Source organism: Sminthopsis crassicaudata, chromosome 1 (assembly GCF_048593235.1).
Source record: "Sminthopsis crassicaudata isolate SCR6 chromosome 1, ASM4859323v1, whole genome shotgun sequence".
Classification (NCBI taxonomy): domain Eukaryota; kingdom Metazoa; phylum Chordata; class Mammalia; order Dasyuromorphia; family Dasyuridae; genus Sminthopsis; species Sminthopsis crassicaudata.
Genome location: NC_133617.1, coordinates 25,224,161 through 25,238,692, shown reverse-complemented (window position 1 = coordinate 25,238,692; position 14,532 = coordinate 25,224,161). Strand labels below are relative to the sequence as shown.

At 33.9% G+C, this 14,532-nt stretch overlaps 1 protein-coding gene across 3 annotated transcripts in view; it reads right to left on the bottom strand.

The window, feature by feature from the left end:
• The window catches only part of MED13L (mediator complex subunit 13L), a 338,730-nt gene that overhangs the window by 145,512 nt on the left and 178,686 nt on the right, over window positions 1–14,532 (bottom strand). For 2 of the 3 annotated variants that reach the window (XM_074296914.1, XM_074296922.1), the window contains exon 3: window positions 7,375–7,459. In XM_074296914.1, coding sequence (XP_074153015.1) covers window positions 7,375–7,459 — 85 coding nt within the window. The remainder of the gene's footprint in view (window positions 1–7,374; window positions 7,460–14,532) is intronic. The other variant, XM_074296932.1, reaches the window with a different exon arrangement.

Genomic DNA, 14,532 nt, shown 5'->3' with positions numbered 1-14,532 from the left:
ACCCTTACACTAAGTCAAGATACTGCCTATCCAGACAGGTCAGAGCAGAGATCTCCAACTAGCTCATGATTTTCATATGTCATCACACGTGCCTCAAATCATGGCAACAGCAGTATTTTTTAAAAATGGTTAAATGATCTTCTGAATGGCCTGACTTTCTGGAAATTATCACCAGTTCCTGAATGTTTCTTTGACAGAGGTGAAATTGGTATATATGTGTGTCTATCTTGAAGTATGATAATAAGTACAATAAGCTAGGAATGACAGCATAAAAGTCTATTTTATTTTAACCAGAGCACAATTATTCAGAGCTGACAGATCTACTGAAAAAAACATGTCACATGGTCCTGAACTATTCAATACCATGCTGCCTTATATCTAGTAAGTACCGAATAATAAAATAATTCAAATTAATTCATATTTACAACCCCATTTATTAATTCCTTACTGTATACCAAGAATTATTAAATACTATGGCTACAAAAGCCAAGTTCTTTCCTACAAGAAGCTTATATTTTCCTAGGGGAAGAATAAAACAAGTTCTTGTAAACATAGATAAATTAATATACATAGATATGATAAGAGAAAATAAAGATGAAAAAAGCATATGAATATGCAAATATTTATTGTAGCTCTTTTCACAGTGCCCAAAAAACCCTGGAAAATTAAGTGGTGCCTGCTTATTAGGGAATGGCTAAACAAGTATATAAACGTGTGGAGGCAGATAGGTGGAAGGGAAAACAAACACTGGACTTACATCAGGAATTCTTGGGTTTAAATTTAACCTCTGATACTTCTTAGCTAAGTGGTCCAGGACAGTTAGTTAACTTCGCTTTACCTAAATGTCTTCAATTGTAAAATGAAAATTTTAAATAATACCTATATTGAAGAGTTGCTGTGAAGATAACTAAAGTTATTGTAAAGTATTCTGCTAATTCAAATGCTACAATTCTAATTCTTTGGCCCCCACAGGTAGTTACTTATTTTAGCTGTAGAGAAAAATGGAAAGATGCATATCAACTGATTCAGACTAAAAAGAACTAGAAAATAATTTATATAATAATAATATTACAAAGATAAATAATTTTAAAAGCTTAAGAATTTTGATCAATGCAGTGAAATCAAAATTCCAAAGGACAGGTGATGAGACATACTTAGCATAAGATTAAGATTTGGGCATAAGCAATGAATATGCTTTCTTTTTTTTCTTTTTTGAGGTTGAGGGGAAAGAAAACAATAAATATTTATTAACTTGAAAAACTAGTACTGTAAAATTTCCAAAGCACTTAAAATATGAGATTAGATCTCCTGCCTTTATCTAGCACTCCATCTGAGCTGCTGAATAAACTGCTGAGGATCAAGTCTTCTATCATGATCTTAAGTTTGAAATTAGAAATTTTACTATCCAGAAGAGCATATGAACAAAATAAAACCACATTACTTTGAACTAGGGAGGATATTGAATTTTAGTAAAAAGTATCAGTTATTTAATATATGCACATATACATATAATAATCTATAAAAATATTCTTTTGAGCATATATAGTTTACAACAATAGTTCCTACTGGACCTTCTTTAATGAACAATAAGAATCATTAGGCCATTAGGAGCATCATTTGCATATAGATTATAAGTAAGTATACCCAAAAATCTGTTCCCTTAAATAAGAAACACATTCCCAGTGATCTCAGTATTACCAATTTGTTAAGCAAGCCTTTCTTGATAGAAAATCCAAGAGTAATTCATCAGCTACCATACTTTAAACTATCACAAAATCTGCATTAGTGGCATTTAAATTAATGGCATTTTCCCATTCTGAGAATGTGGTTAACAATAATTTAATAAGGAAGGGTTATTCTTCTTAATCCATTAAAAATGTGGTATGCTTTTTCCCCTTCCTTCCTAGTCTTTCTGTCTTGGAGGAGACCTAAAAATCTGTTTGCTTTCCTCCTCACCTTTTTCCAAATGATCAACAAGTGATTATTTCATTTGTTGCAGCCTAGATCCTCTACCAGAAAGGAGGAAAATTCTTAGGAGATAGGAGTAGTGCTGGGGGTCAAGGTCAAGCCTGGTTCCTAGTTTAGCTACATGGGAACACTACCTTCAAATAAAGTGAATCAGCCATCTTATTAAACTAAACAGGATAAGGAACATGCAAGCAAGTCATTTTACTGTTGAATTTAAAACATTTTACAAGACATTGCAGCAAAATGACTAACTCATCCATCAACAGTTAGGGGAAAAAAAGAAATAATATGTTGTTCTAGGCAGCTGATTTTTTTTTTTAAACTAGATCATTATAATCTACCTTTTTGTACACTAACAAGAACAGCCTTTTAGATTTAAAAGATTACAGATATAGACGTAGATAGATAGACAGACAGACAGATAATAGATCTAAAAACTACCACTGGGAGGCATCTCCTCCTTGAAACTTTAAGTTCAACCAAAAAAATACAACAAAACAAAACAAAAAGCGAAAAGAGTAATAATATATTTTTCTACCTTCATAGATGTACAAATTGATCAAAATTATCAAAAAAACCAAATCAAACCAAAACAAACCAAAACAAACCAAAACAAACCAAACCAAACCAAAACAAACCAAACCAAACCAAACCAAAACAAAACAAAACAAAACAAACAAACAAACAAAAAAAAAAAAAAAAAAAAAAAAAAAAAAACTTTTTAAATTTTCCCAAGATCATAGATTTAATCTCTTCCTTTCTGGTTCTCCAGTAACCTTCTATCTACTACACACACACCACACACCTTTTTAAATACATAGAATCTCCCCCATTTGAGTGTTTTTGCATTACTAAACCCCAAAGCTTACTAATATATCAGACAGACATATACTTAATAGGTGCTTCTTAATTGATTGGTTGGCCTAGTTCAACATCTTCATTTTAAAGGAAACTGAGCCTCAGAGTAACTGAATTCTTCAAGGTCACATGGGTAGCAAGCAATAGAGCCAAGATTAAAACTCAGGCTCTCTGCTTCTAAGCTAGGGGTCTGTGGAGTGAGCCACAACTGCCTCTATCTGCCTCTGGTTCACAGCACCACCCTGTGGTGTGGACTTTACAAAGCAATGAGCATAATCTGTACAGTTAACTACTGAACAATGCTTTTTGCAGGTATGATGTGGGTGCTCCAATGTTTTCTCCATAGGGCAAAAAGCATCAGGTATTAATCACCATGCATTTATTATGCACCTACTTTATGAAAGTGCTGGGAATACTAAGGCAACCCCTCCCCACCCCCCAAAAAAAAACCTGTGGGCTTGCCTGCCAATGGAAGAGTTTCCATTCTGTTAAGGTGACATGTTAATATAGAGTTACAGAAAAAAGAGACAGAGAACAGAGCTGTTGTTTCTCTTGTATGGGATATTCCCAAGTGAGGATTGGCTCCCTGGCCAAGGACCCTGGGATCTTCTCTGAAATTTACATCAGTACATGGCTACCTTCAGCACTCAACTGAAGGACTTTTCTGGGGTCATCAAATCAGGAAGTGTCAGAAATAGAACTTGAATCCAGATAAAAAGTTTGAATCAGAATATAATTAAGAAGGTCAGAAAAGCAGAAATAGAAACGAGAAGTATTTTTTAAAGTTTGGTTGATAAAAGGGAGAGAGCTATGGAAACGGGTCCACTCAGGGTCCTGGCATTTCTGATCAGTGTGTTTAAGTGATGCACAGTGATGACTGCAGGGAAACAGATCTTCTTTAGCAACATCCTTCTCTTCCTCTCCTCCCCCCACATAGGATCCCTTCTGTCATATGTTGTTTGGACAGACACAGACTGTAATAAAGAGCCAGGGGTGACCTTGCAGTTCATTTTTAGAGATGATGGGAAGGGACAAAAGTCATTCCCTTGAGTCTCAGTCAATCAGCTGGAGATCCTTGTGTCCTCTATCTTAGGAGGCACATTCACCCTTTCTGTACAGGGGGCCCACATTCTAAGGGATTATCAAAACTGACCCTTCTTAAACTTAGATAAGGATTCTACCTTAGGAACACACACACATATACACATACAATACACAAAATAGACAAAAATTAGCTACAAAATTTGTACAAAGTCATTTGAGTAGGACAGGGTTGGGGAAAATATGGAGCTTTCTCCAAAGAGAGTGGCGGCAGAGCACAGCAGGTAAAGAGAAAGTCAGAGTTGAGAATGACAGGGTGAGCCTGCCTCTAACCTATTCTGGCTAAATAACTGAACCTCTCAGTGCCCAGAGAGTTAGTTATCTAGAGTTCTTGACTGATCAATCAACAAATATGAAGGTGCAGAACCTCAGTGAAAAGGTACTACCACTAAAGTCAGATTTCTGTGGAAGATAGTGAAAAGGGGAATTAATTAAGCATCTAATATTACTAGGCATTGTACTAAGCACTTTGCCAATATTATCTCATTTGATCTTCACAATAATCCTGGGAGGTGGGGTGCTGTTATTATCTTCATTCTCTAGTTAAGGAAACTGAGGCAGACAGAGGTGTTACCCATCTAGTGTTTGAAACCTAACTTAAACCCAGGTCTTCCTGCCCTGAGCCTAATCAAGCTCTGAAGAAGGTGGGAATTCAGAGAGGCAGAAGCAGGGAGAAAAGCCCACCAAACAAGGGGGAAAGCCTGTGCAGTCACAGAGACAGGTATACAAGGAAAAGCCAGTGGCCAATTTGGCTAAAACAGAAACGTACATAAAAGAGATCAATGAACATAAAATCTAGAAAGGAAGGTTCAGGTCAGTGATGAAGAGAACATTTAGATTTGTTCTTAGAGGCAAGAGGGAACCATGGAAATTATCTAAGCAAGAGAGTATCATCATCAGATCTATTTTGAAGAATATCAATTTCATACCTGATTGGATTAGATTGGGAATTAGAGAAGGAAGAGAATAAGGAAAAAGCAATTAATTAATCTAGTAAAAAGCAATAATTAATTAATTCATTGGAAAGGAAAGAACCAATTAGAGTACATGACTCTAGTAGAAATTAAATCCACAAGACTGGATTGTGAGGGAGTTGCTAAGAACCTAGGGGGAAACTAGATCCATGAATGGAGAATGATGTAGAAGAGATTTGAAAGTATGAATCACAATCACACTCTTACTTAATTTTTGAAATGTTTTCTTTTTCAATTGTGTAAAAGTAAATTTCACTGCTGTAACAGTGAATTTTTGAAAATTTGAAATTAATTGGATAAGAATTAAGGTTTAAATCATTTAGCCACCAGTCTATCAAAAGAGAAAGCAGGTAAGTCAATAACAAAATTATTTGTCTAAGTCACGTTCATGATTGTTAATGAACTATATAAACTGGTTCTATGTGCAGTATAACAAACTACAATTTTAAAAGGAGAAAATGTATACTGACATTTTCACATATCATAAAAGATCTATTTTAACAACTTTAATGTAAAATACTTCTTTATAAACCCAAAAAGTTTTTATTTGGCATGGAATTATGAGAACTTTTTTTTTCCCCCTCTTGTTTCATCACTTTTAAATTCTTGAGAAGCATGAAGGATCCATTGGAGAAACACAATGCTAATTTATCACAATGAATGTTAGATTCAAGAAATCACAAAGGTGTGAATGAAATTCATGTCTGTAGCCCAAAATCAATTTTCTTATAGGGAGGTAATTCTTTCATTGTTTTGCTAAATATGATATAATCAAAAGATTATCTACAGCTAGGTAAATTAGTCCTTAACTGTGGATCAAGGAGGCTCCTTTCAATAATAAAAGAACAAATAAAAAGCCTAAGGGCACAATATGCTGATATATAAATATATAAAAGAGCCACCGAGGTAAAGTTTACAAATATTCAGTAAAATTACCAAGGTTATATGGCCTCTTACAAAAAGATCCTATAAGATACTCAGTGGGATCTTTCTATTTTTCAGCTTTGGTTACCAAAAGGGACTATAAAGGAAGCAAGCAAATGCAAAAGTGTGCAAAGTCTTGCAGAAAGACTTGCCTACCTTTTACTCAGTTTAACTCTTGCTATTATCTATTCCCCAGCCTTGACCAACTCCAGTGGCTCTGTCCTCTATTCCTCTATAAAATAAAGTTTGTGAGAAACGCTGATTTAATTCATCTAACCAAATTTTTGTTTAAAAAAAAAAAATTGGATTTTTTTTCCCTTGTCCTTAATGAACTGTAATGAATTTTTTAAATTTCCCTCCACCCTGTGGATCCTTTTTCTACTTTTAAATCATTATTCAAATAGAAGAGGGGCAAAAAAAATGACAACTTAAAATTCCTGTGTTTCATCTTCTGGTTCCATAAAGCTAAACTTACTCTTCGGTAAAACATCCTCCTTGGAGAGGAAATTTTGGCTTATAGTTTTTAACAGAAGCTTTTAAATATAACATCCAAAATATATCTTTTTAAAAAAGCATTATTCTAAAAAATGGTAATTCTGTGACATGGTTTTATCCAAAGTTTTTATGAAAAAATTTATGCTCAGGAATGATCATCAATCCCCTAATACAGGGAAGAAGATCTTAAACTATGCTTCAAGGAACTGCAGAATTTTAACTAATTCACTCTAAATAGGTCCTTGAAAGAAAAGGGTTATTACTGTAGATGCTCCAGGTGTCATCCCATTCCCACAGTTCATTTAAAGGAAAAAAAGAAAAATCTAAGTTTATACTTGAACATGAAAAACCATTTACTAGCTCACTGAGCTAGTGCCAGTGGCCACCTAAGTAGGTAGTTATACCTTTTCAACAGAAATGCTACCTTGAGTATCTAAATCACCAGTTCAAATCCTTTCAGCATATTGATCTATTACTTCTGTTTGCTGCACTTCTGCCACACAAAACGGGGAATGTGTGTACGTCCAGAGCTGGGATCTCCCTTTCCTCCTGCCTCTCCTTTAAAAAGGTGTACACATAGGTATGAGCAGGAAGTGTTGGTAAGTGGAACAGAAGGAAAGCAGCTCACTGAGGCTGTCAAGACACTTGGGGGGGAGTGATTAGCAAAGGCCGGTCTTCATGTGGGACATATACACTTTTTGGATCAATGACTGTTCAATCAAAGATTGCTTGAATAAAACTTTATTCTTAAATGTTGCTGCATACATGATTGCAAATGTAGTTCAAGAATATTGAGGTAGCATGTGTTCACAGACTCTGGTATCCAAGTTATGAGAATGGCAAAATCCACCCAAGTTTACCTTGTCCTTGAAAATTTATGACAAAAAAAAAAAAATTATACAATTTAGAATGGGAATTTTTGGAAACTTTCAGTACATCCCTTAATGAAACTAATTTATACAATTGAGTATCTCAAAACTAGAATTGGGTATGACTAATCTAAACACTCCTACTCTGATGTCAAAAATACAAAATCCAATAGGGCTTCTCTTACCTTTCTAATAGGTTGTGGATTGCTTTGAAGAGCAGGGTCCTACATTCATAGGAAAGGCCATTCTCCCATAGTCCTTCCTCCACTACTATAAAACAAAACAAAACACAGACCAACTATTAAGCAGGACATCCAGATAAACAGAAAGAGGAAAATTTGAAAGAAATTCTTCTTTAATATGGTAATAATGGTCTTTTCCACATTCCTCATTATAATCCAACGTATTTTACACAAAATAATGCATACATGATAAAAATTTCATTTTAAAATTCACTTTTACTCTTGACAAAGGGATAGGGGAAAATCAAATTATTGCTTTTAATAACAAAACAAAACAAAACAAGGAAAGAGAAAGAAAGAGAGAGAATCTTTCTATAGCCCTAAATGGAAACAGTTGTTATTAAATCATTTTGGCTTTGGTATACTAGTAATATTATTGTTAAGAGTTACTAAAATTTATTTCCAGAAGGAATCACTGAGATTATTTGATTCACTCTTTTCTGCATAGTCAGGGAAGGCAATTAATTCCAGGTAAGAGAATGCACTGATAGGAAAGATAAGATCATAATTTAGTTTCAGGCCAGGGCACTTGAAATTGTTCCATGCACTGAATGGAAGACCTAGGTTCAATATCACCTTTGAAACTTCTTATCTACCATAGAAAAATCTCTTGATCTCTTTAAGCCTGAACTTCTCAATTCTAAAATGGTGTTAGTAGTAATAATAATATTTATTATTATTATCATCATCATCATCATCATCATCATCATCATTATTATCATCATTATTATTATTATCATCATCATTATTGTTATTATATCTCACAGGAAGAGAATTAAAGTAAATAAAATGAGTATGTAACACACTATGTAAAACTCAAAATGTCACTTTGAGTTTCTTCCTAAAGATAAAATGTGTAAAATAACCATGAGCAATGCATCTTGACTAAAGGAGAAAGATTAAGGGCCTGAAGATGAACACACTCTATTCCCAAATCTCTTTAACTTGGCTTTGAGAAATTCATAGAATTACATCTTATAGAAATCATTTTGTTAATAGGAATTTAAAAGTACCATAAGCAGCAGCCTGCTTATTATTTAATATTAATAACTATCAAGTTGTTTCACGTCTTTATTAATAACAGAATTACAAATAGAAAGTTGCCTTTGAGGTTCTATATTGAACTACAAGTATAAAAGATAATAAAGGAATTTAGCAGTCAGTGTCTTACAAATACCTACCAAATGTATGAACAAGTACAAAATGCTCTAGAACAAGAAGTCAATTTCCTTTTTTACAAAGTATATTATTTCAACTCAAGGTAGTTGGAAGGATAAAAACTACATTTATAGAGTAAACTTAATTTCCTCTCACTTTTTCTTATCTCAATAAAAAATAGAAAACAAAATATTATATAACTTTGAATAAAAATACAAGTTAAAAAGAGAAATATCTTTGCTATATTCTCAAAAATTATCAAGATTTTTTTTTTTTCTAATCAAATTAGTTCAAGAAATGTTAAATGCTTTAAAGGTTAATTAGTCATGGGCTTTTCTCCTACAGGATCTAAGAAAGATCTAATATTCATTAAAACAGGTATCTGAAAACAATAAGAATAAGTAACTTCTCATCACAATCTGCTGAATTACCTGACTTTATTTAAGTCTGAGTTAAAAACCTAACTTCTGATTTTCCTGGTCCCTCCTAATGCTTGTGCCTTCCCCACTAAGCACCACCTCCCATTTTCCTAAATATGGATCTGGTATGTAAAACTTTATTTTCAGGTGGTCCCCTGCATTGGAATATGGTCTCCTTGAGAGCAAGGATTATTTTTGCCTTTCTTTCTACCTCCAGGAGCTGCTTACTGATTTAAATGAAGTGCAAGACCCACACAGAAAACAGGAATTGCCCTGAAGAGGTTTATATTTTATAGGAGTATATGACCTAAATAAGAGTAAGCCAATACACAGTAGAATCACAGTTAGGTGAAGCCATTGGAAAGATTAAGTATGCATGAGAGGATTTCTGAAGAAGGCAGTACATACATCAAGTGTACTCGGAGGCAAGCTAGAGTTGCTAGGGAAGAGAAAACACATGGGGGACCCTTTGTGAAAAGTCATGAAGATGTAAGACAAACAACAGGTTTGTATAAAATTGAATATGTGTAAATATGTGTGAAACAAGACCAGAAATCCAGGTGGTATACATGCCAAACCTAAAATAGGAGTTTGTATTTCATCCTAGAGACAAACAGAAGGTATAAAAGATTTTTGAGAAGTAAGAAGACATGGTCAGGTCTGGTACACTGGAAAAGAAGTTGCATGCTCATTCAAAAAAGAAACATCAGCAAGGAACAACAAAAATACAGAACAAATTCAATTAAATAAAATAATACTAGGCAAATTTAATTGGTGAGGGAACAAGGTGTGTTTCTTAGGAGTCTGAGTTCAAGTCTGGTTTCTGACATATACTAGTACAGTAGTTATAGATAAGTGGAGGTTCTGCAAAGGTTTCCAGAAAAGATTTTCCCCATCTATAAATCATAGGTCTGGTCCCAAAATAAACACATAACATATGTTATTCTTCAAGAAATCACTGCATTTATAAGTCTAAACAACATACTCACAAATAAACCTTAAATTATATTACCTAAATAATCTATCTTATTATCACTGAAGGAATATACACAATTTTATGTTTCAGGCCAAATAAATCTGACAAAATTTAGGAGAAGAATGTATTACATCAAGGAAAACACACCTTTATACTGCATTAGGCTCTTTAATAATTATGTTATAATTATTAATAAATATTATAATTCAGTACAGTAAAATGTCAATTATCAACAGCATTACAATTACTAATGAGTTAATACATCCTAGATCACACAATTTCATCAGCACCTGAAAGAGGAATAAGGGAAATATTCTTACGGTTAAACCATCATTTTGCCATAATTTTTGCTTTGTGAGGAAACTAGGAAGTTTTTCTGAATAAAAATCACTTTTGAGAACTTTATAGTGATATGGGGGACATCTCTCCTTACCAATGTCTATGTGGTGTGCATGTATATACAGATAGAAAGATATGTCTAGATAGATAGAAAAGATAGACATTAGATAGATCTTCTTTAGATAAATAGACAGCTATCTTCATGTCTATCTATACCTATCTCTATAGGTCCTTTCCCAATTTCCTAAGTTGTTCATAGCCATATGTCATCTGGTGTTGTTTTTTTTTTTTTTTTTAATTATTTAATTAGTTCCTGACACACCGCAGGTATTTAATAAAATACTTCTACTTATCAAAGTATTTGTAAAAACCACTTCATGGTCCCCAAGTTTCTGCCCTCAGTACTGGATTGTAGGGTTCTTGAAAATAAGGAACATGGATATCTCCAGAGAAAGCTTAGAAGCACATTTTACACACAACAGAAGTTTAATAAATGTTTCCTTGAATTGAATGACTGCACATTAAGCCATAAAACATTAAATAAATCTCTCAGTAGATTCTATATTATAAACATCAATTTTAGGTCCTAAATTTCAGTTCCATTCAGCAAACCTTAAGGGAAAAATGGGAATGCTGTGAGTTGTTATGGTAGAGTCTGGGGAAATTGGAAAAAAATAATAATAATAACAGATACAGAACACTCCTTTAAAGAGCTTAAAAGAGTTTTAAGGGTGATAAAATCTGGATAATAATATCACCCAAAATTGGACAACTTTTGAGGGTACTATTCAGTTTGAAAATCCCATAATACAAAATATAATTCCAAAGGAGAAATTGAAAGTGTTTGGAAAGATTGAACAGTAGAGCTATCATTTTCAGATGTTACTGTTTGGGATCAAATCAGAGTGTTTGGTTTTTTTTGTTTTGTTTTTGTTTGCTAGGTGTGAGAAGAATAGAAAGTAATAGGATCCATAGTAGTTGAAGTTGTGGGGTTAGGGGGGATAGGTTTAAGTGTTATATCTGTTCACAAAATTAGAGAAGACTGGGAAGTTATACAGAGCAAAAGGAAGAAAGGAAAACTAGAATCTTAGGGCAAACTTCTCTTCCATGTACATTTTCTGTTGTTATAGTGAGCGTTTATTAAGCATTTACAAGTCATTTAACTTAAAGAGGAGCAAAAGCAAATTAAAACTGAATTAGGTCATTATCTGTACAATTAATTCCGTGGCAACCCTGAGAAGGCACAAGGTTCAGATTTTTAAATTCCTCTGTCACAGATCCTACCACAAACTTCAGTAACAAACAGACTGCTCTCTCTTCTATTCTTGTGGATGACCACCTCCCAGCAAGTAGGGGGAGAAACAAAAAAAGCTAACCACTGTCAAACTGAAGTCCTAAGTGAACCATAGGCACTTAGTACACAAGCCTACATTTATTAATTTTTATGATGTGATTAATAATAACTGGTAAGCACTGTACAAATAGGTAGCTTCTATATTCTTTTTCCCCCCCTACAGCTTCGAGATCGCTGTGTGGGGTGGGGAAGGGAGGTGTCCATTCACAGGAAGCCTTCTCTAAGTCTATCAAAATCTTTTCTTTCAAGGTAAAATTCAAATACTCTTTAAAAGTATTTTCATCACCTTTCATTACCATTCAAATTTTTTTTTTAACATTTTACATCATCCAAATTACTGTTATCTTTATTTCTAATCTGTGGGGTGGAAAGTCAAGTACCGTCAAGTCAAAAAAGCATTATTAAAGTGCCTAGCAAACAGGAGGGGAATTTTTAAAAAGGAGTAAGCAATCCTTGCTCTCAAGGAGCTGAGTCAGAATATTAACAATCATTAAGCACCTACAATTAAGCTCTGGGAATACAAAGAAAGATAAAACACAATTTTTGTTCTCAAGCAGTTCACATTTTTAATACCAACAATTAATAACTAGAGATAAGAGAGAAGACACTAAGATTAAGGAGGTCCTGGAAAGCCATCTGTAAGAAGGTAGGATTAAAGCTGAGAAGAAAGACAGGAAGCTGAACCAAGGAGGGAGAGACTTCAAGGTTGGCCAGTGAAAATAAATGCTTGGAAGATAGAATGTCTTTCAAGGGACAAAAAAAAGAGAACAGGGACATTGGATCACAGGGTCCATGGGTAAGGCCTAAGAGGCCTGGAAAGATGAAGGAGCCAGTTTATAAAAAAAAAAAAAATTAAAGACAAGCAAAGGATTTTTTTTAGATGTACTCCTGGAGGGAATGAGGAGGAAAGGACTTCTTTCTAATGCTTCTATTGCAGAATGGGCCAGAGAGGTATACTAGGATCCCATTTCCCATGAGACAAGGAGACACAAGACATTTATATCCTTGGAAGAAATGTGGATTCATAGGGATAAGTAATTTCAGTCATGGTCTAGTAAACAAAAGTCACCTTGAAAAAAAATAGCAAGTCAATATTGAAAGGGCTGTAGGAAGATACACTAATATACTTTTTGTCATACTGTGGATTGGTTCAACTGTTTAGATATCAAATTAGAAGTATGCAATAAAGTGACTAAGCTTTTCATACTTTTATAGCAATTCCATTAATAAGCTAATATGGAAGTCAAAGACAGATACAAAAATCCATGATACACTAAAACATAAAAGCACCCTGGGGACAAGTAATTAAAACACAGCAAATGCTCACCAAGTAGAGGGATGGCTGAAAAAACTAAAATATTTTAAAATAAATGAATATTATTACACAGTTTTTAAAAAAAAAAAAAAAAAGACAAATCTGTAAAATGCAGAGAAACAAAAAGATTTATACTAACTGACCAAAAATGAAATAATCAGAATCCTAATGAAATGAAAAGATTCATAAAAGCGTATTGATACTGAGTAATTAGAAAATTAACAACAGTCGCCAAAACAATCAAATAACCTTCCTCTCCACGTAGACAGATTGGGAACAGCTAGGAATGAAACGTGTATACACAGTCAGATACAATTACTGTTTCAGATACTTTTGCTTAATTGGTATTTTTTCCTCATAGGGGAGGATTCAATGGAGAGGGCAGAGAGAATCAAAGAAAAAACTGTATAGGTCTAAACTGGACAGAAGCAAGGAGCTGCGGGGGCAACAGATGCTATGATTAAAGGGTGATTCATAAGCCATGAGTGATTTTTGCTCTCAACTTCCAATGCAGCCATGCAAAAGATCTTTTCCTTATTCTTTTGCTAACTAATAAGGTTCTGACTATATGTTTTACATTTAAAACCCATATAACCAAGCTTAAAAGAGCTGAGAGTTCTTAGCTACACTGTATGAGAACCTGAGCCAAAGAGTTGGCCTTCCATTTATATATGGGTGTTGGAGTGGAAGGTAGGCTCCATTAAGTAATGCCTAAATTGACTGGGAGGTAAGGAGAGTGGGTCAGATCAATATCCTAATAAAAGATAGTGTAAGAATTTATTAAAAGACATCAACAAGAGAAAAGCAAGCCAAGAGCCTATCATTTGTACACATATAGCACTAATAGCAAGATATGACATATAAAAATTCAAAATATATAGTTTCTATATAAATAAAAACTAATTTTATTAATTATGGTTAGTAAATGATTAGTAAAAGGATAGTCACTTGCATTTCTCTCATAAACAAAAGACAAATCATGGAGGTCGATCAACATTTATATACTCTTGGAAGAGGAGGTGTCCCAACGGACAAAAATCAACTCTTGACTGGTAAATACTTAATGAGAATTAATACTATAATGTAAGATGGATTGATTCTAATGAAAGGCTGGAGATGTGTCACTCATGGTCAGAGACTCATCTCAAGCCAAACCACCCTTAATTTAAATTTAAATTAATTTAAAAAAGAATATACCCACCACCCAAAGAACAATAGTGGGTTAAGAATTCCATCTAGAGTGGTGCAGTGGATAGAGCACCAGCCTTGAATTCAGGAGTTCTAATCTGATCTCAGACACTTAACACTTCTTAGCTGTGTGACCCTGGGCAAGTCATTTCACCCCAGCCTCAGGAAAAAAAAAAAGAATTCCATCTAAATAACATGATCTGATCAGGATCAGAAATGTCCTGGAAATAATAGGCTACGAATGAAGAAATAGAAAGGAAAAAACAACACCTGGATGGATCTACCCCATATTAACTGCTTATTAAGAGAACAGAAACAAGCATTTCTCTCAAAAAGAGGACAGCAACATGGC